The sequence below is a fragment of the Haemaphysalis longicornis genome, unplaced genomic scaffold (assembly GCF_048455015.1).
Source record: "Haemaphysalis longicornis isolate Haplotype H1 unplaced genomic scaffold, Haemaphysalis longicornis Haplotype H1 scaffold_1, whole genome shotgun sequence".
NCBI classification, from domain to species: Eukaryota; Metazoa; Arthropoda; class Arachnida; order Ixodida; family Ixodidae; genus Haemaphysalis; species Haemaphysalis longicornis.
This window is the reverse complement of record NW_027526203.1, coordinates 161,965,282-161,986,187: the sequence shown is the minus strand read 5'-3', so window position 1 is coordinate 161,986,187 and position 20,906 is coordinate 161,965,282. Positions and strand designations below refer to the sequence as shown.

Below are 20,906 nucleotides of genomic sequence, written 5' to 3'. Positions count from 1 at the left end.
GTGTGCAAATTTTGCAAACCTTCCAATATTAAGGTGAATAACACTATGATTTGGCTTTGACAGTTTAGACTAGTGCGAATCAATTCAAATATTTTCGAAGCATTTAAAAATCAAAAACACAAAAGAGAAGTTTTGTTTGATAATTCCAGGTACACCACGTAATTATGCCTTGTTTAAAATGAGGAATTCCCACTTTGCAACAAATTATAACCAGTTGTATGGCACTTCGAGCCCCTGCGACTGACAGCCGCAAACATGCAACGGCTGTCCCCGCTCCCGGCGGCGGGCTTTCTCCACGATGCAGCGGTGACGTGCGGCTAAGCGGCAAGAGGAAGGTACTTTTAAAAAAACACGCATCGTACTCGACATTGGTCTAACTTCACCCCTGTTCTTTTTTTCGCATCCTGATAACGTGGTCTCATCAAGCTTCCACGGTCAACACACTAGATAACAAAGCCCAGCCGTGCCCTGACATAGTGCATGGCCTTCCAATAAGATGACCCGCAAGTTGTTCTCTTTGCTAATAATGCTTCTTTTTTCTATAGAAGACATCGGAGAGAGTAATCTTGTCAAGCTTCGTACTCCTGAAAACCGCAATGAAGCTTTCACAATAACGCGTTGAAAGTGCGCACTGACAACTCTAGGTTGCCCACTGTGTATCTTGGTTATCAGCACTTGCGGGGATTTTGGTATCCTCTTTTTTATAAATTATGTCAGGCTTCCAATGCTCTTCACAAAATGTACATTTCAAGATTTTTGCTCGTATGCTCCAAGTGTTTGAAATGAAAATTCATGCGTCGTTTGTATAACGATATGAGCCGCGCGCAATTGGCTGGAAAGGAGGACAATACCACGCCGCGAGGGCACGCCTGGGAGGGTTTTCGAAAGAGGCTTATTATTAATGACTGTGTTGCCCTGCACGCCAAGTTTCTTTCCTAGAGCTTTACACGTCTTAGACATAGCCTCTATGCTGATGACATTACTCTGTGGTGCGCCGGAGGTAGTGATGCACAAATTGAGGAGGCGCTTCAGTCAGGCACAGACATCGTCGTCGCAGAAGCGGCACTGGCCGGTCTTGAATGCTCCCCAAGAATGCTCCCACCGGGGCGGCAGGGAATGCTCACCTTCCCTGCCGCCCCGGTCAACAATACTGTTACCAGAAAGATTTCGACATACAGGATAATTCGATGTAAATGGTTTCTGTCAGTTGGGTACGGCTGTGCAACTTTAGTTTTCGTCGTTCTATTTACAGATGTGAAAGGTGTCAGCGCTCCGGTTTTGCTGCCCTATTTGGTGAAGGAAAGAGGGGATCACATCTTCACGACAATGGTGAGAACAGTGGGCTTCATTTGCGAATTGGAAGGCAACATTGGCAAAGGCACTTGGCTTGAGTAGCCCTCGGCCTTAGAAATATTAGGTTGTATCCAATCTTAAACTAAAAGAAATGATCCACATCTAAGAGAGCAGCTGGGAAAAAAAATTCTTTGCAGTTTAGAAAGGCGGGCTGACATGTTTAGGCTTAATGTTTATGGACAGGTAGCGAAAAAACCTTGACCCTGTACTTTTTTGCTTTCATAGAGGCAATTGCACTGAAAATTTCGGTTTCTTGAAAACCTTAATTCCGTAACTTAGCATAAACAAAAGTGGAGCTCCAGACCCTGGGAAGTAATCAGTGTGTTTAAGATATCTGCCAGCAAAGTCAAGCTATAGAAAGATCCACAGTGGGGTAGTTGCTAGTGGTTCTCTAACATCTTGAAGTAACACAGACTAGATACAGACACGAGAAGTAGAAAGTGGACAGACGACAGCGCTGTTGTAAATGATACGGGGCAACATGGTATTTACTGTGTAAATTGTCCTCGTGTAATTTGTGAATGCGTGACGTAAGTCCCCATTTCCTAAAAAAATTACTTTCACAATATGTGCGCTCGGAAAACGTTCTGCTGTGTTAGATGTGTGCCATGTGATAAAGCTTAGCATAACAAAAGTTCGAGAAAAATGCAAATGCTATGGGTGAAGCAGGGAATTTTCTGAAGCAGGACATTTTCTGAAGGGAACTGCTCAGCTGTTACTGGTGAGCGAAGAAGCAACGAATGTAGATGGAAGGGTGGGCGGTAGCTCAGCGTGTTTTCGGTCTCTTGATCTTAGCACCAAGCGTGAGTGGCATTTGTAGACTTTGTTTGTTGTGCTCAGCGAGAAAAAAAAAAGGACCTTGTGCGCTCTGTGCCCCCTTCACGGATTGAGAACTAACAGAAAAAAATTAGTGCCTTTTCACTCCGTGAAGAAGGAGGACCTGCAAAGCTGGACGCAGTCCACGGAGTGGACTGTTTATCGCAAACACGTTTATCGAATTTGCGATGGAGCATATTTCCTAGCCAATTAGCAAGAACAAAGCTTGGATCCGTCTGAGGTTCATTCAACCTCAGACGGATCCAAGCTTTGTTCTTGCAGATAAACATGCAACTGCCTGTGTCTCTCTCGCGTCGTAAGCATCTTACTATTTGTCTAGGCCAGGTTCAGACTGTTGCCGCAACTGTCGTAATAACTTTAAAGAATGAGGTCATTTCACGTCTCACGCAACTGAACTGTGTGACATGGAATTTTTTTACGTCCATAAACTACGATACAGTTTTGGCGTCGGTAATCTGAACAAAGCCCAACACACAAACCCTATCCGCACTACCACTATGGACTCTGGACAGGTCCCATTGGGCCGTTTAGCGTTCATGTTTAAATCTCTCACCAGCACAACGGACATGCCACCCATGCTCGTTCTTAGAAGTGACAGACGCCGTCGTAAATATTCCATGAAAGCCCTCTGAAGAAAGGATATTGGCTCACGCCGGCGTTCCGAGCGTCCATTTGCTGTTCATCCGGGACGGATTCGCCGCTACTCCGCGTGCTGGACTTGAGGCGGTAATGGTGGTGCCCGAAGGGTTCAGTTGTTTTTGCACCCATTCGCGTCTGTGTTCGGGCCAAAGCTTCGATTCTTGCTCTACTTCCTCCAAACGAACAGCATACATCCGTCCTCTTACGATTTAAAACCTGGACGCCCTTGAGCTCTATTCTCGCGTACAAACATGTGGCTGTCCGTTTCCCTTCCCCCTCGCATGCACCTTACTGTGTGTGTAAGATGTCTGTGTACCACATCAACCAGCACGCGAACCATTCGATTGAGGAGGACAGCCGACTAACCGCATTGAGCCATGTAATTTCGACATCTAAATACCAGCACCTGCGGCATTTCATCGGTAGCGACATGCAGCCCAGCTGTGAGTGCACACCCCCCTTTTTGTACCCGCAAACCGCGCACGCATAAACCGGCAACCGGTGATGGCGCATACTTAGGCGCGAAAGACACCGGCGAAAATGTCGCTCGGAAGGCCTTCCAAGGTGAAAAGGAAATATCGGCTCAAATCGGCGTTCCAACTGGGGAAGTTTCTTTTCTACCGGTATGGATTCGCAGCTACTTGGCGAAGTGAATTTGGGTGTAAACGGCGACGCCGGCTTTTTGTCGTTTTAGGGGAAAGCCCTTTGGCAGCCGTTATCTGGGCTTCGCGGGGCGGGGTCTGTTTATATACGCGTAACCGAGTGATTGAATGCAGCTGCGATGAAAGAAAGAAGACGGAGAAGAGCGTCTAGCGAAGGGTGATGTGGAGTACGACACGTGCGGCTACGGCGTCCATCTCTTTCACTGCCTTTCCCTCACACATGTTTCATGTGTCGCCACTAAGGAGCGCCCTCCCCCTGACAGTTTCCCCAGATACTGTTCCATTCTCCGCTAATCCAAACCACGTGACGTTTGGACGGGAGGTTCAAATACGATATGCAAACATGCTCACTGCTCCTTTGTGCGGGGCTAATCCGAACCACGTGAAATTTGCGCGGGGGGTTCAAACACGATTTGCAACATGCTGGCCGGCTGTGGCGGCGGCGCACTGCGAGGTAGCAGCAGAGTAGCGCACGCCGCCGTACGTTCGCTGATTACGCGAACACTTCCTGAGACGCAGCAGAAATGCGCCGTGACCGAGAAGACCGCAGCTCGCGGTGCGCACAAATTTCATATTAGGGAGTGTAGTAATCGTAAGCGCATTTTTTGGCGCCCATCCGTGCTTCTGTTTATTTTAGATGCGACTGCATCTGATTAACTCGCCTCTTCGCTCCATACGGCGTTGTTGTTGTCCGTCCACACCCCTCCCCATTCTCCTCGCCACGCGAGCTGCGCTCTCCGCCGCTCACCACCTCTCCTCTCCGATAGCCAACACTCTCTCGCGAGGGGCATTGGATTGGATTCGATTGGGTTGGCTTGGCTTGGATTGGATTTGGATTGGATTGGATTAAAGTGAATTGTGTTGGATTGTGTTGCGTCATAGCCACGCCACGTTGCGTCATAGCCGCGGTCGTTCCAGCACCGGCGTTCCGATTTCGGGCACGTGCATAGACTTGATATTCGCTGCAAATTGCACGGTGGTCCCGTTACTTCACCATCCACTACCCGTACACTTCAGCGACCACAAGTTCGTCATCGTTAACGTTACGCCGCGTGTTAAATAAAGAATACATCATACGCGTTCCTCCCACGTTTCACGCAATTAGAGAATCAACCCAACGGAAACACCAAGTGAACCCCCAAGATGCGTCGCATCTCCACAGGGTTCCCCTCGCGGGAAGGTGGGGTAATTTTTTTTCGGAATCATCTGATAACCGCATACCTCCGTTAGCTGCCGACTACGCAATTTGCCAAAGAGGCATCGGTGGAGGCGAGGGGGAATATAGTTGTGGAAGGGGTGTCAAGCAGCGGTGAGGAGGAGCCCCGGAGCGGCGCCGAGTAAATCGATGACACCGGAATGAAAACCAGGGGGGGGGGGGGGGTGAGACATATACTGTTTTGCAGTAAAACATGCACGAGCGGCTGCAGTCACGATTGCTTGAGATAATGTCGTGAGCAGACTTGGGTAGGAAAGAAACGAGTAGAAAAATTACGCCCATCTTCCCGCGAGGGAACCCGGATGTGATACGACGCATCGGGGGGTTCAATTAGTCGTAACATTGCCTTGAGCGTTTGAGCTGACGCTGGTATTGGATTGTGTCAGCCCACTCGCTGAAGGGACCGTCGCTTCCATCACGTCTTCATCGGAAGAATCAAGTCAAGCACGGAGTCGTCAAGTAAAGTCACGCGGAGTCGAACGAGAGCGAGCGCTGACGAAACCGCCGCAGCGCGCTACCCGCTTTATATTTGTTGCAGATTTAGTAAGGAAGAGGAAGAGGACAAAGGCGGCTAACCGCCAACTATCATTACTATCGGAGGGACGAGAAGGAAGCTAATAAAACTCGGTCCGGCTCAGCCATGGCCTCGCGTCCGCGTCCCGTTCTATAACATTTCTGGTGCCGTGAAACCCGGGAACGACGGACCAGCGGACTTCACAGCGCAGCGCCTTCAAGGTAGTGCGTGGCCTCGGTACGTCAGATCTTCTCATTTCGGAGGCCTCACCCTTGAACGGTGCCTGCCATGGCTGCGTGCTGGACGCAGACCCCCCGCCTAGACCCCGGAGATGAGCACCACCCATCGGACAATCCCGACCCTTGCTTCGCTGCGCTCCCTGGTTCTGATGACTGGCAGGTCGTAGAAAAACTTCGAATTTCGCGGGTCATCCTCCGGGCGGACATAACTGAATTAGCCAGTACAACTGTTCGTGCCTTGCAATCGTCAACACCGAATATCAGTATGTGTCACAAACTCCTCCCCCGAGTAATTGCGTCCGCTTGCAAATACCAAAGGAGGGGCGCGAGACAACAGTTATTTATATTTTAGCAGGGTGGTCGGCCCGTGAGTTTTCACGTGTGCCGAGATTGCTGGGGTGAAGGAAATCACAACGGAGATGCTCGGCTACGTTTTGGACTATATAGGTTTACTGTACAAACAAAAAGACTACAGGGCAACGCCCGACACAAGAAGAGAAAAAAACCTTCACAATGCCATCGGCCTGTGCGCGCAGGCACTAATCCGCCGTGGCCTACGACTTAACCTTCTACCTCGAAAACATACTCAGACAGCCGTACGCGACACACTCTAGAGGCAAACACTTGTTTTAACCTCGACAACGCAACTACAACAAAAGTACTAACAAGTACGCAACACGCAAAAACACTCTAGAGGCAAACACTTGTTTAAACCTCAACAACGCAACTACCAAAAAAATACTAACAATTACACAACACGCAAAACCCTCTAGGGGACAAACATTGTTAGTTACGAGTGACGCTAGAAAAAAAAACTGAAGGCGGATACCTTAACCCGATACGACAAACAATTCCGAAGGAGGGGGCGCGGGAAGAGGAAGTCTCTACGAGACAAGTAGAACCCGCCGGTTGAACGGCAGAAAGTCACGACGAGGTGGAGACGGCCTCGCCGGGCAGCAGCTCACGTGTTTCGGGGCTCCGGGGTGCAGAGGCTGGTCGGCCATGGGACTCGCGGCGACGGGCGAACTCGAGCGCTGAGCCGAGGCGTAGACCGGTCCGTCGCGAGCCTACCGATGCACAGTAGAGTGGTTGCTTGGGCGTGTTGGTAATTCATACTGGAAATAGGGGTTCACAGCGCGGGAGACAAGGACGACGAAAAACACAAGACGAGCGCTGAACTTCAACAAGCTTTATTGACGATAGCGCCCAGAATATATACAGAAGCGGAGACACAAAAAAGACAAAAAACAAGATAAACAAGGCGGAGGGCATGAAGTCACACTTATGCATGTGTTTAACACAATCGCGACGCATTCAGATAACGGCGTTCGTTATTGGAAAGTGCAACCGACGGCACACTGATGCACAGCTCACCCAGTCGCTGTATCTGTTCAGCTTCTACGATCTCGCGTGTTAGCTGCTCACGGTGTCTGTAGATGATTTCACATTTGTTAAAGACCGGAACGCAACCACAATCTCGACAATGAATACCCAGATGGCCCTGTACTGCGGTATTGACATTGTAATAGTGCTCCTTTAATCTTTCGTTTAGGCATCTGCCCGTTTGGCCGACATACTTCTTTCCGCAAGTGAGCGAAATGACATAAACAACGCCAGCAGTGCAAGGAACAAAGGGCTTTCTGTGCTTGGTGGTGCAAGTGTTTTTTCGTCCGGCACGGGAATTTACGCGCTTGCAAAGCCCTGATAAATTTATCAGGGGCAGAGAACACCACTCTGACATTCGCTTTGTTGCCTATTTTCTTCAAACCGTGCGAAATTTTGTGCAAATATGGCAGCACCGCAAGAGGCTTTTTCTCGTCAGCGCAGTCTGTCGTGGCATTCTCTCCCTGCTTAATTTTCTTTAACAATTTTTCGGCCACGGAAACCAATAGAGACTCCGGAAACCCAGCGCTCCTCAGGCGAGACGCCTGAGTGAGAAGGCTAGGCTCCATAGAGTGGCTACAAGACTTGTGCAGGGCATTGGTGAAACATAAATTTGCGATACCGCGTTTGACAAGTTTAGAATATGCCGACAGAAAAGGCAGGAGGGGTTTGTTTGCCCGGGGCTCATAGACCCAGCACAGGTGAGCAGTAGAAATGCTAAGCTTCAGATCCAAAAATCTCAACTCCCCATCGACCGGAAGTTCGTGGGTGAGGACAAGAGGTGCTAGGCAGTCTTCAAAAATGCAGAGCACATCGGCAACAGCACACGCCAACTTCTCATGCTTCTGACCATCAGAAAAAAGAATGAGAAAGTCATCTACGAAGCGAAAAACTTGCGGAAAGAAGTATGTCGGCCAAACGGGCAGATGCCTAAACGAAAGATTAAAGGAGCACTATTACAATGTCAATACCGCAGTACAGGGCCATCTGGGTATTCATTGTCGAGATTGTGGTTGCGTTCCGGTCTTTAACAAATGTGAAATCATCTACAGACACCGTGAGCAGCTAACACGCGAGATCGTAGAAGCTGAACAGATACAGCGACTGGGTGAGCTGTGCATCAGTGTGCCGTCGGTTGCACTTTCCAATAACGAACGCCGTTATCTGAATGCGTCGCGATTGTGTTAAACACATGCATAAGTGTGACTTCATGCCCTCCGCCTTGTTTATCTTGTTTTTTGTCTTTTTTGTGTCTCCGCTTCTGTATATATTCTGGGCGCTATCGTCAATAAAGCTTGTTGAAGTTCAGCGCTCGTCTTGTGTTTTTCGTCGTCCTTGTCTCCCGCGCTGTGAACCCCTATTTCCAGTATGAATTACCAACACGCCCAAGCATCCACTCTACTGAGTTATATTTCTAGTACATCGGGCTCTTTTACTCACTTTCCTTCTACTCCTTTTCACCTTGTAAACCTCATCGCCTTAGGTGAGTGCAGGGCGCGCACACTCGCCTACTGCATACGTCGAAGGTTGCTTCCCCCGGAGATACGCAACTTGTTTGGAGGCGTGGCACCCTCAGCTGGACACGGGATGAGAATCTGCAAGATTCTGCGTTCTGAGTGGAAACGCCAGGCCAGGCTGTTCCGGGACCTGCTGTTCTTCAGACTGCACAGCGCCGACACCCATCACATAGCGCAGAAGAAGTGGCGCGATCTGTGTGTCATCACCAGGGTGTCGAACCGGAATGTTTTCGGGTTCGGTTCGGGTTCGGGTTCAAGTCTTTCGGGTTCGGTTCGGGTTCAGTTCCAGAGCACCATTCCGTTCCGGTTCGAACCGGTTCGAACCGGTTCAAACGGGTTCAAACGGGTTCGAAGAAAAAAGCAGGCGTGTTTTTTTCTGTTAATTTTTTTGTGCCCGTTTTTCGTTTCCTTATCAAGGCGGCATAAAACCAAGTCATAATGAATGTTTCTTTGTGCAAATATTTTGCTTTGACCAAACTAAAGCGACCCTGCAACACATTTTTTAACTTTTTTCTAAATGCTTGCAGGAAGTAGTCAACCAACACATCCTGTACTTAGATTAAGGGTCCCAAAGGGCCTCAGCCAAAAATTACTGCTCTCTCCTCATCAGATAACTTAGAAATTTGCTTAAAATATTTTTCTCTCCTTCCCGGTCTTGGCGTTCTTCGACCGCTGAATGACATCATTACAGCGGTGTAGCGGCTATTTGCCGGGTTTCCTTAAGTTGCAGAATAGAACGCATTTCATAGCCACTTTAAAAATTCAGAGCCCTTCCACCCCGTGAAGAGGGATGGCCAGCAAAGCTGCGGTGCCGAGCCTCAACGTGAGGTGTGACTGGGTCGTAGTCCACGGGGTGCACGAAGCAAAACACGTTTGTTGGTAATTTGTGATTGAGCATTGTTCCTGGTTATTAACTGAAAGTCCAGTCCTGTCCAGTCACTGCTCCTCGCGCATGTTCAGCACGGCTCTTCAGGAGCCACGTGAAACGGCTATCAAGCGGCTCCGACGCAGCGTCAGTCTTGGCTACTGCGTAATTGAGGCGCACACCTGGGGCCCTATTCTCGACTGCACAAATTGCCGGCATTTCGCCCATGTTCTTTTGCGTAAGCACAACGTAAGCAATCAGTGACGTGCTGCACCTATAGCTATGACGACATACAGTGTAATTTGACGAGTCACTCATAAAGATCGCTACCAAGGTATCAAATATTGTGCAAGAAAGATATAAAAACACTTGGCATGTACTATAAAAATTAAGACGGTAGCTGAGGCTGACAAGAAAAACATATTTCTGGAGGTCAAATTTGACGTCAACACCACAAGGCGATCGAGTAACGTTGATCCAAAAGCGAGCGAAAGGCGGATGTCGAGCTAAAGAACATCACACAATTTTTTTACCGTATCTATTTTCACCGTAGCTGGGCTCTCTGCTTCAATGCAAGCTTTGTTGCGTTATCACCTTCCCTGCCGCCACCGCCGCCACGCCATCGTCTGCTGCTATGTTACAGTTTATGGCGTGATCAGAGAAAAAGACGGCCGCGACCATCGCTTCTATGACACAAAAGAGCAGCGAAGCGCTACGCCTGATAACCGCGGAGCGCACCGATGTCGCCGATTGACTCATTCGTCAAGCTCGACTGCAATCAGCGCTGTAATGAACCAAATAGTCACTTTTCTTTGTTATTTTTCTCTTGAGTTCGATCATGTGACCCAACAGCTTACTAGGACGAGTATGGACAAATTCCATGCACTGGGTTCTCTTTGTCATGGAGAGGCATGTACTGCCCTCTTATGTTGCGGTTACGCCAAACAAATAATTTTTATTTTATTGCCAAACATAAAAGCAAAATACTGCACGTTATTTGTATGCTCCATGATCGCTGACTTGGAAGCAGTTGAAACTATAATTTGTTTCAGTAGGAAACATGCTTTAAACAGCGCGCATGCGAAACTGCGCCTGCTGCAAATTGCCGCACATTTCGCGGCGCCGTAAGCCGGGGCAATATTGTGCCCTATATTGCTTGTATTTTGCGACAAAAACAGCCGCCATTTTCAAGCTGTTACGTAGCATTACGTCACTTTTACGCAGGCTGAAGTTGCCAATGCATGACGTAATCGTTCCCGCCAACTGTTTAAATTACGTCACGCCTTCTCAGCCAATCACAGAGGGGGTGTGTATTACAAGCAGTATTGTTGTTGAATAGCAAAGACAGGCCTACCTTGTCATGTCTAGTGCTTCTAGTCTGGTTTTTCATTGCCGGACAAGAATTATTCGCTTTCAGTGAGGAGAAATAAGGTAAACTTTAGGACTGGTGCCCGTTCACGTCATAAAACGTCAAAATGACGACAGCACACACAACCGCTTTGTCAACCGGAAGCACGTGACCAAAATTGAAAGCCAATCAAAAAATTGGCCGTGTATCTGCTCCTTTCGTTGCAAATGTCGTCAAAAGACGATACTCTTTATCGACTTTTGCCAAGTAAATGCCTCCCTTCGCTTTACCACTCACCTCTCATGTTGTTCCTCTTGCGTCGCGCTCCTCCCAAGGTAAAGACACCAAAGGTTTGCTTAAATCATTTTAAATTTCCCGCGTTCCACTGCTTAAAACCGGGTGTCTCGATGCGAACGCTGCCGTACGGCGAAGACGCGCGTTAATCGAGGCACCCTACTTCAACGTTTATAGAACCGCGTTTCCCTACTCCACGTGCGTTGCAAGCAGAACGTGGAAACTATCTAGTGGAACCTTGCGTAACTGTTGCCGGTTGATTTCTTAAAATGGCGCCAGAAGCTATAGTGGTGCTGGCGACAGCAGGCGACGGCGGAGTGAATTCTTTTTCTGCAGTTGATTAAGTATTTAATTTCGCAAAAGTCAAGCATGTTTGAATTTTTATAAAGGAACACTGCAAATATCACTTCTGTATTGATTTGTCGTCTCATATTTGCGTAATGTCTTGTTCTTCTTCAACAATGTTGACACGTATGAACATTACACCGGACCAAGACGGGTAGGTTTAGCTGTGACTATATAAGACTATTGCGCAGGCATTGTTTTGCTTTGGCCGGCTGACTGAATCGAGTCACAGACAGACAGACGGACAGACATACAGACACACAGACATACAGACAGACCAAAATTTCTGGGTTTAAGTAGCCCAAGAAAGACTATCGTCTTTAAAAGACTTCCGGAAAATTGCCTGAATTGCCGGCAATTTGGGCAGTCGAGAATAGGGCCCCTGGGCACGCGCCGGCGCTAGTGCGTCTGCCGCGACTATGACGCAACACAATCCAACACAATCCACTTCGATCCAATCCAATTCAAATCCAATCCAAGCCAAGCCAAGCCAATGGTATCGAATCAAATCTAATGCCCCTCACGCTTGTGCAGAACGGCCCTTCACGGCACACGCGAAACTGCTCAACCTCGGCCAGTGTAGCTTACGCAACAAAACACACAGGAATCGTGGGTAGAAATTTATTATAGCGCGGGAATGGTAATCACGGCGCATGCTCTATGAAGGCCCTAGGACCTTTTTAATTTTGTATGATTTTTTTAAAGACGATAGTCTTTCTTGGGCTACTTAAACCCAGAAATTTTGGTCTGTCTGTATGTCTGTGTGTCTGTATGTCTGTCCGTCTGTCTGTCTGTGACTCGATTCAGCCACCCGGCCAAAGTAATTCAATGCCTGCGCAATAGTCTTATATAGTCATAGCTAAATGCGCCCGTCAAAGTCCGGTGTAATGTTCATACTTGTCACTATTGTTGAAGAACAACAAGACATTACGCATATGTAAGACAACAAATTGATACAGAAGTGATATTTGCAGCGTTCCTTTATAAAAAATCGTACATGTTTGATATTGGTGAGATTAAATACTTCATCAACTGAAGAAGAAAATATCACTCCGCCGTCGCCTGCTGTCGCCCGCGCCATATAGCTTCTGGCGGCATTTGAAGAAATCAAGTGGCAAGAGTTACGCAAGGTTCCACTAGATAGGTTCCACGTTCTGCTTGCAACGCACGTGGAGTAGGGAAACGCGGTTCTATAAACGTTGAAGTAGAGCGCCTCGATTAAAGCGCGTCTTCGCCGTACGGCAGCGTTCGCATCGATACACCCAGTTTGGACCAGTGGAACGCGGGAAATTTAAAGTGATTTAAGCAAACCTTTGGCGTCTTTACCTTGGGAGGAGCGCTACGCAAGAGGAACAACAGGAGAGGTGAGCAGGAAAGTGAAGGGAGGCATTTACTTCGCAAAAGCCGATAAAGACTATCGTCTTTTGACGGCATTTGCAACGAAAGGAGCAGATACGCGGCCAATTTTTTTTTTTCATGCCCCGGGGGTGTGGCGCGCAGTTTTATGATTCCGGGGATTTGAGTGGGCTCCGCAACGTGGCGCTACGCTCGCTAGCGATTCCTGTCTACATCGCTCTGGGACCGGAGGCGATCTGCTGGATCCTAGCCATTTACAGCTTTGCTGTAAAAAGAAAGCCACAAAAGCGAAGCAGAAACGGAAGCTGCATCCGCAGCGACTAGGAAATCACTCACTGTTTCTCTGTGCGGGCAATTGCTATAGTTCTCGCAGTGCTTCTAGATGCGCAGAAGGGTGAAAGCGTTTATCGAAAGTGTTGATTTATTTATTTATTTATTTATTTATTTATTTATTTATTTATTTATTTATTTATTTATTGTAGGGTTTAACGCGCCGACACAACGCAGACGATGAGGTGGGCCGTAGTGCAGGGCTCCGGATTAATTTTGACCACCTGGGGATCTTTAACGTCCGCCGAAATCTCGTACACACGGACATTTTCGCTATTTGCGTCCATCAGAAAAGCGGCCGCCGCGGCTGGGAATCTAACCCGCGTCTGTGTGCTCAGCAACGCAACGCTTTAGCCACTGAGCCACCGCGGCGAGTTTATCTAAAGTCTTCAATAGCTCCTTTAACTGTACAAGCTACTGCAAAACGTTTTCTATGGTAGTTTGACGAGTATGTGGCGCCCGCGCCCCCTCCCCAATTTTCGTTGGCCGCTAAGTTCGGTGGCCCTGCCACGCTCGGCGTGAAAGCAACATTGTGCACGGATGGCGAATAAACACCGACGAGCAGAGCCGCTCGCGGTCTGTCACCGTGACCACCAGCACGCTGCGGGTCGTCCCTCGGGTGGAGGGTACTACGACCCTCCCACGTTCCCGAATGCGGGCCAAATCATGACAGATAGGTCAACGATTACAACAATAACTGAAGCTAAACAAAACATTCGTTGGGTCACTTAAGGACACTGTTTGTATGAATGTGAAAGCATTGCTCTTTATGGCCGCAAGTTTGCCTTTATTAATTTAAGTTCGTTCATTTTTATGATTTAATTTTATTTTATACTTGGCTTATACCACGGGAATTTCATACTCCACAGTTGTTTTCTTGAGGAAACAAGAAATATGGCAGACAATTACGGTAGTCACTAATGCGAAATTTGAGCGCAGCGCGAACTGCGGTCTTCTCGGCGACGGCTCATAGCTGCTGTGTCTTAGGAAGTGATCGCGTCCACAACAAATGCACGACGGCATGCGGTATACTCTGTCGTTATCTCGTAAGGCATTGCTGCCGTGGAGCATGTCTCGCGCGGTCTGGAAATTTCGCCCTCCCCTCCCACTTTCGCCATACTTTCGTCCTCCGCTTTCCTGCTCGCTCTATCTTCGGTGGCGTCTTCGTTCTCTCGGTTACAACGAGGCCGACGCTGAGAAACTACGCGAAACCACAGGAGCGGGCGCTTAAGGGCTGCGCTCTAACGCATAGCTCTTCATAGCCACGGCTGTACCGCCCTGTGATCCACTCTCTTCGCCGACCGGTGACTGGCCGCATATCGTCTCCAAATAATGCGTCCTCGCCACAGTCTTCTCGAAGGCGAACATGTACCCTCCTGGCCAGCGGGCAGCGCTCCGGTGGCTCCAACGCCTCCCCCATCAGTGCATCCTAACCAGAATCTTCTGGCAATGAGCAGCCTCCCTGCAGGCAGCCTTTTGCCTCGACCTACTAAGCAGACGACCCGACAATCCACAATCGTTTTTGGTACCCTGGAGTGTCGCCGTGGTGGGAAATTTCGCGTCTCCCCCCCTCCCCCCCTCCCCGGCAGCTCGTTACGGGCCGCCCCTCGTCCCCAAATCATTTATCCTCACCAGAATGTTCTGCCTGGCAGGCAGGCAGGCAGGCAGGCAGGCGGGCAAGCGGGCAGGTAGTTTACTGGCAAACGGGCGGTCTCTGGCGGGCAGGAGATGGTACGCGCCCGCCATCTTTTTTTGGATCGATCAAATATTACGCACGCACGCACGCATGCACGCACGCACCCCTATTTTAGCACAATGAGGCAAAAAATATGCATTGTAAATAAATCGGTTGGTCTGCTACGCTTTCATCTACCCCAAGTTTCAACGGCGCTTTAGCTCTAACACGAAAGGATTAGCAGTGCTAGAAGTAGAAACAGTCCGGCGTCGGCGTTAATTTCTGACTGCCAAGCGTGGCAGGTGGAATTTAGAGCCATTTCTTTCTGCTTATCGTTTATCTGCTAACAGAGCTGTTGGAAAGAAAGAACGGCTATAAAGGCTCATTGGACGGCGTGTATAGGACGGCATTGGATAGGGAACCACCGGAGATATGAACTTTCTAATGGCCCTTCAGCGACCGGAGACAGCGATTGGGCTCTAGGAGAGATAATAGCCAAGTGAAGCCACACGCAGCAGTAATGATCACTTGTAGAGAGAGAGAGAGAGAAAATGAAGTTTAATTAAATTGAGGCAAAGGTTCAGACAGGCGTCCTCATTCGAGGGGGCTGAATCGACAGCCGTTTCCATCAAGAGCAACTGATCTTGAAGGCCGGAGCTGGTCATGGCTGTCTCCCAAATCTCTATGGAAACGTGGAGGTTGGGTGGATCTACGGTACACTTGTCGCAGTCGCCTACTATGTGTATGAGGTTCCCAGGCTCTCCACACAAGCGACGATATTGAGAGAGCTGTGTCCCGTCAAAGAGGTGGAGTCTGGTGGTGTGTGGGAAGGGGTATGCCCGCAGGGCGCGGAGTAATCTTTCCTGGTTATACGGTAGCGATTTGTGCTGGGAGGAATACGTTTTACGGAAGAGGCTATAGTTCTGAGTAACGTCCTGGCCTGTAACTGCAGGATGCATGCACTCGGGCCCGGCTTCATCACCTGGCTATGCGGGTCAAATCTCGAGCCACGAGGTTGGTGATCTTGTTTGCCGGATATGCCAGTATGAGCTGGTGCCCATACAATTGCGACTGTCTCGTTGCTGGTCTCCAATTGATCATTGGAAGTGCTGTAAGATGCAATCGATCGTTGGCAAAGTTGGGCCACGCCTGCTAGGACTCTGTTATAAGAGTTTTGGCGCCGATTCCTTAGCTTGAAGGGGGCTGTGTTCGGGGGTTGAGATGCTACACCTGTGGGAGGCTGCAGAACGGCAGCACAAAGAAAGAGAAGGTATCGAAGAATGCTATCGGACGACTCTTGCATCAAACCAGTTGATCGTTTCTCTCTTTTTTTTCTTTCAGTTTAGTTTCTTTCCAACTGTCGCACCTCATATATATACACGTTTTGAAAACCCTTTGATGAATATAAAATATGCATTAGGCAATTAGTTATTAACTTTAGTGCGAGATGGTAATTTTAATATAGAAACAACATAACAGCGCAATACGGGCATAAAGAAAGAATTTTTTATAGCGTTTAGGTGGTCGTCACATAACTTTGCGGCTACTTTGTGCTTGACAAAATTTCGTGATTGGTCGAGAAGGAGAATGCTGCAAAATTTCCAAATGCCAAAGACCCCAAAGATATCATGTGTGGTCCCACCGTCTAATCTGCCTTAACTGACTCGCTAGTTCCTGGAATCCAAATTAATCAACACACCAGTCCAACTAATCCACATTAGCTCATTTACTCACCTAACTAATCCACCCCAGTCTACCCGCTAACCCGCATTAATCGACTTAGATCCATCCGTCTTTAAAGTTTAAGGCTGAGCAGATTCAAGATAACATGAAAATGCTATGAAATATAGTTTAAAAGTGGAAATTAGAAGCCCCCATTTTTTATATCTCATGTCCTCTTAGAGCAGTAACAAAATGACACAACGGCACTGCATACAAGCAGAAGTGAAGTTAATTTTGAGAACTACGAGTGTTTGTGTCTCAGTGCTGTTTGTATACAACTGCCCATTCAAACTAAAATAGATGGAATATATGGATTTATTGTTGATGGTGTCCCTGAAGGCCTTCACTGGCAGACATGGATGCATGCGTATTAACAACACATTAAAAACTTTACACGATTTTAAATACCATGCAGGTAGAAACCATGAAAAGTATTCCATGATACGTTGCCTCGGAATATGCGTTCTAACTTAAGTTATGCTATATGTAAAAGACGATTGGGAGAGATGGGCAGTACCTAACGCAAACTGATAGTATATACGGACAACTTTACATTAAATTGAGGGCAATAGTAAGAAGAGAACATGATGGGCCTTAGGAACTGCAGACTATGCGAAATATTTCATGGTTCTGTCTGGCGGGTGGCAAAGGTAGGGACCGAAATGGAAAACTAGAAATCATATTTTTGAGGCCCCGGAACCGGTTCGGAACGGTTCCTTCGATTCGTTCCGGTTCGGGTTCAGTTCCAAAATGGCGGAAAGAATATTGTTCCGGTTCAGTTCCGGTTCCGGGCAAAAATTCGGGTTCGGTTCCGGTTTTCGGTTCGGTTCCGGTTCCGGTTCGACACCCTGGTCATCACCAGCCGCACCACGGAATTCATATGGCAACACGCACTCGTTCAGCTCCGGGCTTTCTCCCCCAAGAAGGTTTCCCCTCCTCCGAGCAACCCAGTCCACTCCACGTGTGATGTGCCCCTTCCGGACAGTGTGAAACGTGTTCTACGCCTGGGTCCCAAGTTCGCCGTGGAGCCGCAGAAGTCGCCCCCGGAGCTGCTCACGCTTGTAAGGCAAGTTGCCAGGCGAGCCCCGGAATCTGAGACTGAACGTTGCGTGTCGGAAGGTGTTCATGTCCTGTCCCAGCCCAGACCACCCCGCAAGAGCTTGCCTGTGAATAGTGTCGTCAAGTTTTTTAAAGAACAGTCCCTTTCATTGCTTACTGCTGACAAGGAAGGGGGCTTTGCGGTTTTACCGAATTCTGAGCTTGATTCAAAGGCCACCTCTGCTATTACTTCTGTTTTTAACTGTCGCAATGACATCTCGCTCTCAAAAGTACGTAATGATGCGAAAAAGCTTTGTAATGCCCTGAACCTCCAGCGGCTAGCCAGCTCTATTGGCAATTGCAAGAAGCTTAGCTTGGATATATTTTTTACAGTCAAAACTCATAAAATTGATTGGCCGCTTCGAGTCATTGTTTCTGAAAATGGGACGTGGCAGAAAGCTGTTGCCTTGTTTTTACAATCCAAACTAAATCTACTAACGATTGATGACCCTTTTCTCGTTAGAGACTCTAATGATATCTTTGCTTTTATCTCAAGTAGTGACAAAGGTTTCAACGCCTGCTCCATTGACATCAAAGACTTATATTACTCCTTGCCGCACGACACGTTGCTACGTTGCGTTGAGTGCTGCATCGATGACTTTGGCTCTATTGCTTTCCAGAATGCGACCGGCATTTCTGTGACCAACTTTTTAGCACTTCTGGGCCTGTACTTGAAATCAACCTTTGCGTCTTGGAACAATAGCACTTACATACAAAAAAGCGGAGTGTGTATCGGCTCATGCATCGCTCCCATCTTAAGCGACATTTTTCTGGCCCACCATGACCGTATCCTTGCTAGCCGCCTTGATCAAGCAGTCGTTCCTAAAGTTTTTCGCTTCGTAGATGACTTTCTCATTCTTTTTTCTGATGGTCAGAAGCATGAGAAGTTGGCGTGTGCTGTTGCCGATGTGCTCTGCATTTTTGAAGACTGCCTAGCACCTCTTGTCCTCACCCACGAACTTCCGGTCGATGGGGAGTTGAGATTTTTGGATCTGAAGCTTAGCATTTCTACTGCTCACCTGTGCTGGGTCTATGAGCCCCGGGCAAACAAACCCCTCCTGCCTTTTCTGTCGGCACATTCTAAACTTGTCAAACGCGGTATCGCAAATTTAAGTTTCACCAATGCCCTGCACAAGTCTTGTAGCCACTCTATGGAGCCTAGCCTTCTCACACAGGCGTCTCGCCTGAGGAGCGCTGGGTTTCCGGAGTCTCTATTGGTTTCCGTGGCCGAAAAATTGTTAAAGAAAATTAAGCAGGGAGAGAATGCCACGACAGACTGCGCTGACGAGAAAAAGCCTCTTGCGGTGCTGCCATATTTGCACAAAATTTCGCACGGTTTGAAGAAAATAGGCAACAAAGCGAATGTCAGAGTGGTGTTCTCTGCCCCTGATAATTTATCAGGGCTTTGCAAGCGCGTAAATTCCCGTGCCGGACGAAAAAACACTTGCACCACCAAGCACAGAAAGCCCTTTGTTCCTTGCACTGCTGGCGTTGTTTATGTCATTTCGCTCACTTGCGGAAAGAAGTATGTCGGCCAAACGGGCAGATGCCTAAACGAAAGATTAAAGGAGCACTATTACAATGTCAATACCGCAGTACAGGGCCATCTGGGTATTCATTGTCGAGATTGTGGTTGCGTTCCGGTCTTTAACAAATGTGAAATCATCTACAGACACCGTGAGCAGCTAACACGCGAGATCGTAGAAGCTGAACAGATACAGCGACTGGGTGAGCTGTGCATCAGTGTGCCGTCGGTTGCACTTTCCAATAACGAACGCCGTTATCTGAATGCGTCGCGATTGTGTTAAACACATGCATAAGTGTGACTTCATGCCCTCCGCCTTGTTTATCTTGTTTTTTGTCTTTTTTGTGTCTCCGCTTCTGTATATATTCTGGGCGCTATCGTCAATAAAGCTTGTTGAAGTTCAGCGCTCGTCTTGTGTTTTTCGTCGTCCTTGTCTCCCGCGCTGTGAACCCCTATTTCCACTACCGATGCACTTCCGCTAAGGCGCGCCGCGCGTCACCCCCGGACTCTTCCCCCCGTAGCACGTTCTCCAATCTCCGCCGACTGCCCCGTAGCCCCACTTCGAAGTATTCCCATTGTTCCTCTTTTCCCCCTCCTGGGGGCCCTTGCTTCCTTCGCTACGATCGCAAGCGCGCGTCCACGCCAGCGACCGTGACGTCACCCTCGGACAACAGCGCTGGAATGCGGCAGCTCGCATTGTTCTGGTAGCAGGCAGGACGAAACAAAGGAGGTGCGCACAAAGCCGAAGGGGGCACCCGGAATTCCTCCGCGCGGCGCAAGATGGCCGACTCCGTCCGGGAGGCCGTCCGAAAATAAAAAATGGAGGGTCTGGCCTGCAGTTTGTGACATTTGCCCCCTCCTAAAGAATATTATCCCAGAATATTCTACCACACACAAACACAGGCCACCACACATGCACACTGCTCTATACAGGCAATGAGAAAAAGCAACAAAAAAGTTCGTGTAGAGTCAGTGTCTCTTTTGGTCGCACAGCTCCGAAGAATCGTTGTAACGCGCACTCACGTATCGGAGCACGCGCTCACCTGCAGAGCACTTTTGGGCGACTGCACTGCGCAAGTTCACGCGCCACCACATCGCGCACACAACTGTTCAAGTCTCTCTCTTGCACTCCCACACTAGTCTTAAACAGGGAGAACTCAACGCACAACACATCTAAGGGGAACGAAAACAAAACCTTTCATTTCTACACCAACACTCTATCCACGTGCGGAGCAGAAGCACGCGGCACGACACACTCAAGAAAAAGACTACACAGTAAATTCAAACATACAAAATTGTACCAAAGGCCACAAAACGGTCAACCCGCGATACCGTCTCTACCCGCCTAGGCAAGTAACTCTGCTTGTCGAACGGCTGGGGTAACTGGCCCCACGAGGGGGTACATACCGAGGGTCAGCCGAAATGTTACGGAGCGTCGTCCGCCACGGCGTGGTCAGGCACAGCCGCCCATTTCCCTCTCTCCCGCGAAACTCGGAACTACGCGCGCGCCTTCCTTTACGCGCCTGCTGCAAAGCGACCGTAGCTCTCTCCCGCGGCGGTCGGAACTCGTCGTACCCGGCGCGCTTCCTTGCTGGCCTACTGCCTAACAAGTTCGGTATCGTGCCACTACGCACGCTAGGGGCCAAAGCCCTCTGCTCTCGAGGCTGTTTCTGACCCGCGGCCGTATGCTGAGAAACACCCATACACGCGCCTGCGCTGTCGCACTGCTCCTGCAACGGCGGCACGAACTCAGGCGGCCCAGCATCGCACGCCCCCAAAGCTGTAGACTCTTCAGGTACTCCGCCTGGACCCTCGAACTCGCGCAGCTGCGAAATGGCATTCGTCCTATCCATTTCTTGGTCTCCCATCTCCGCCTCGCGATCTTTCCTTCCAAAGACTCGCGGAAACTCTTTCTTCTTCTGACCCTCTGGTTGAGTTTCATCAATCTCTAACTGCATCTCCGGTTGCGCTTCCTCCTGCTTCCGCTG

The 20,906-nt window shown here is 48.9% G+C and overlaps 1 protein-coding gene and 1 pseudogene across 1 annotated transcript; both read left to right on the top strand.

The window, feature by feature from the left end:
• LOC144155501 (uncharacterized) overlaps positions 1-20,906 on the top strand; it is a 339,376-nt pseudogene that overhangs the window by 237,961 nt on the left and 80,509 nt on the right.
• Positions 8,431-19,201, top strand: LOC144174374 (uncharacterized). The gene is made up of 2 exons (XM_077703050.1): positions 8,431-8,555; positions 17,158-19,201. Exons 1-2 carry the CDS (start codon positions 8,431-8,433, stop codon positions 19,199-19,201), a joined length of 2,169 nt encoding a protein of 722 aa, XP_077559176.1.

Bases quoted from the DNA above. Each gene is read 5' to 3' on its own strand.
- LOC144174374 (XM_077703050.1), top strand. From the start codon at position 8,431: ATGAGAATCTGCAAGATTCTGCGTTCTGAGTGGAAACGCCAGGCCAGG. The intron at 8,556-17,157 runs GTGTGTCATCAC...GGTCATCACCAG, and splicing joins CAGAAGAAGTGGCGCGATCT to CCGCACCACGGAATTCATAT.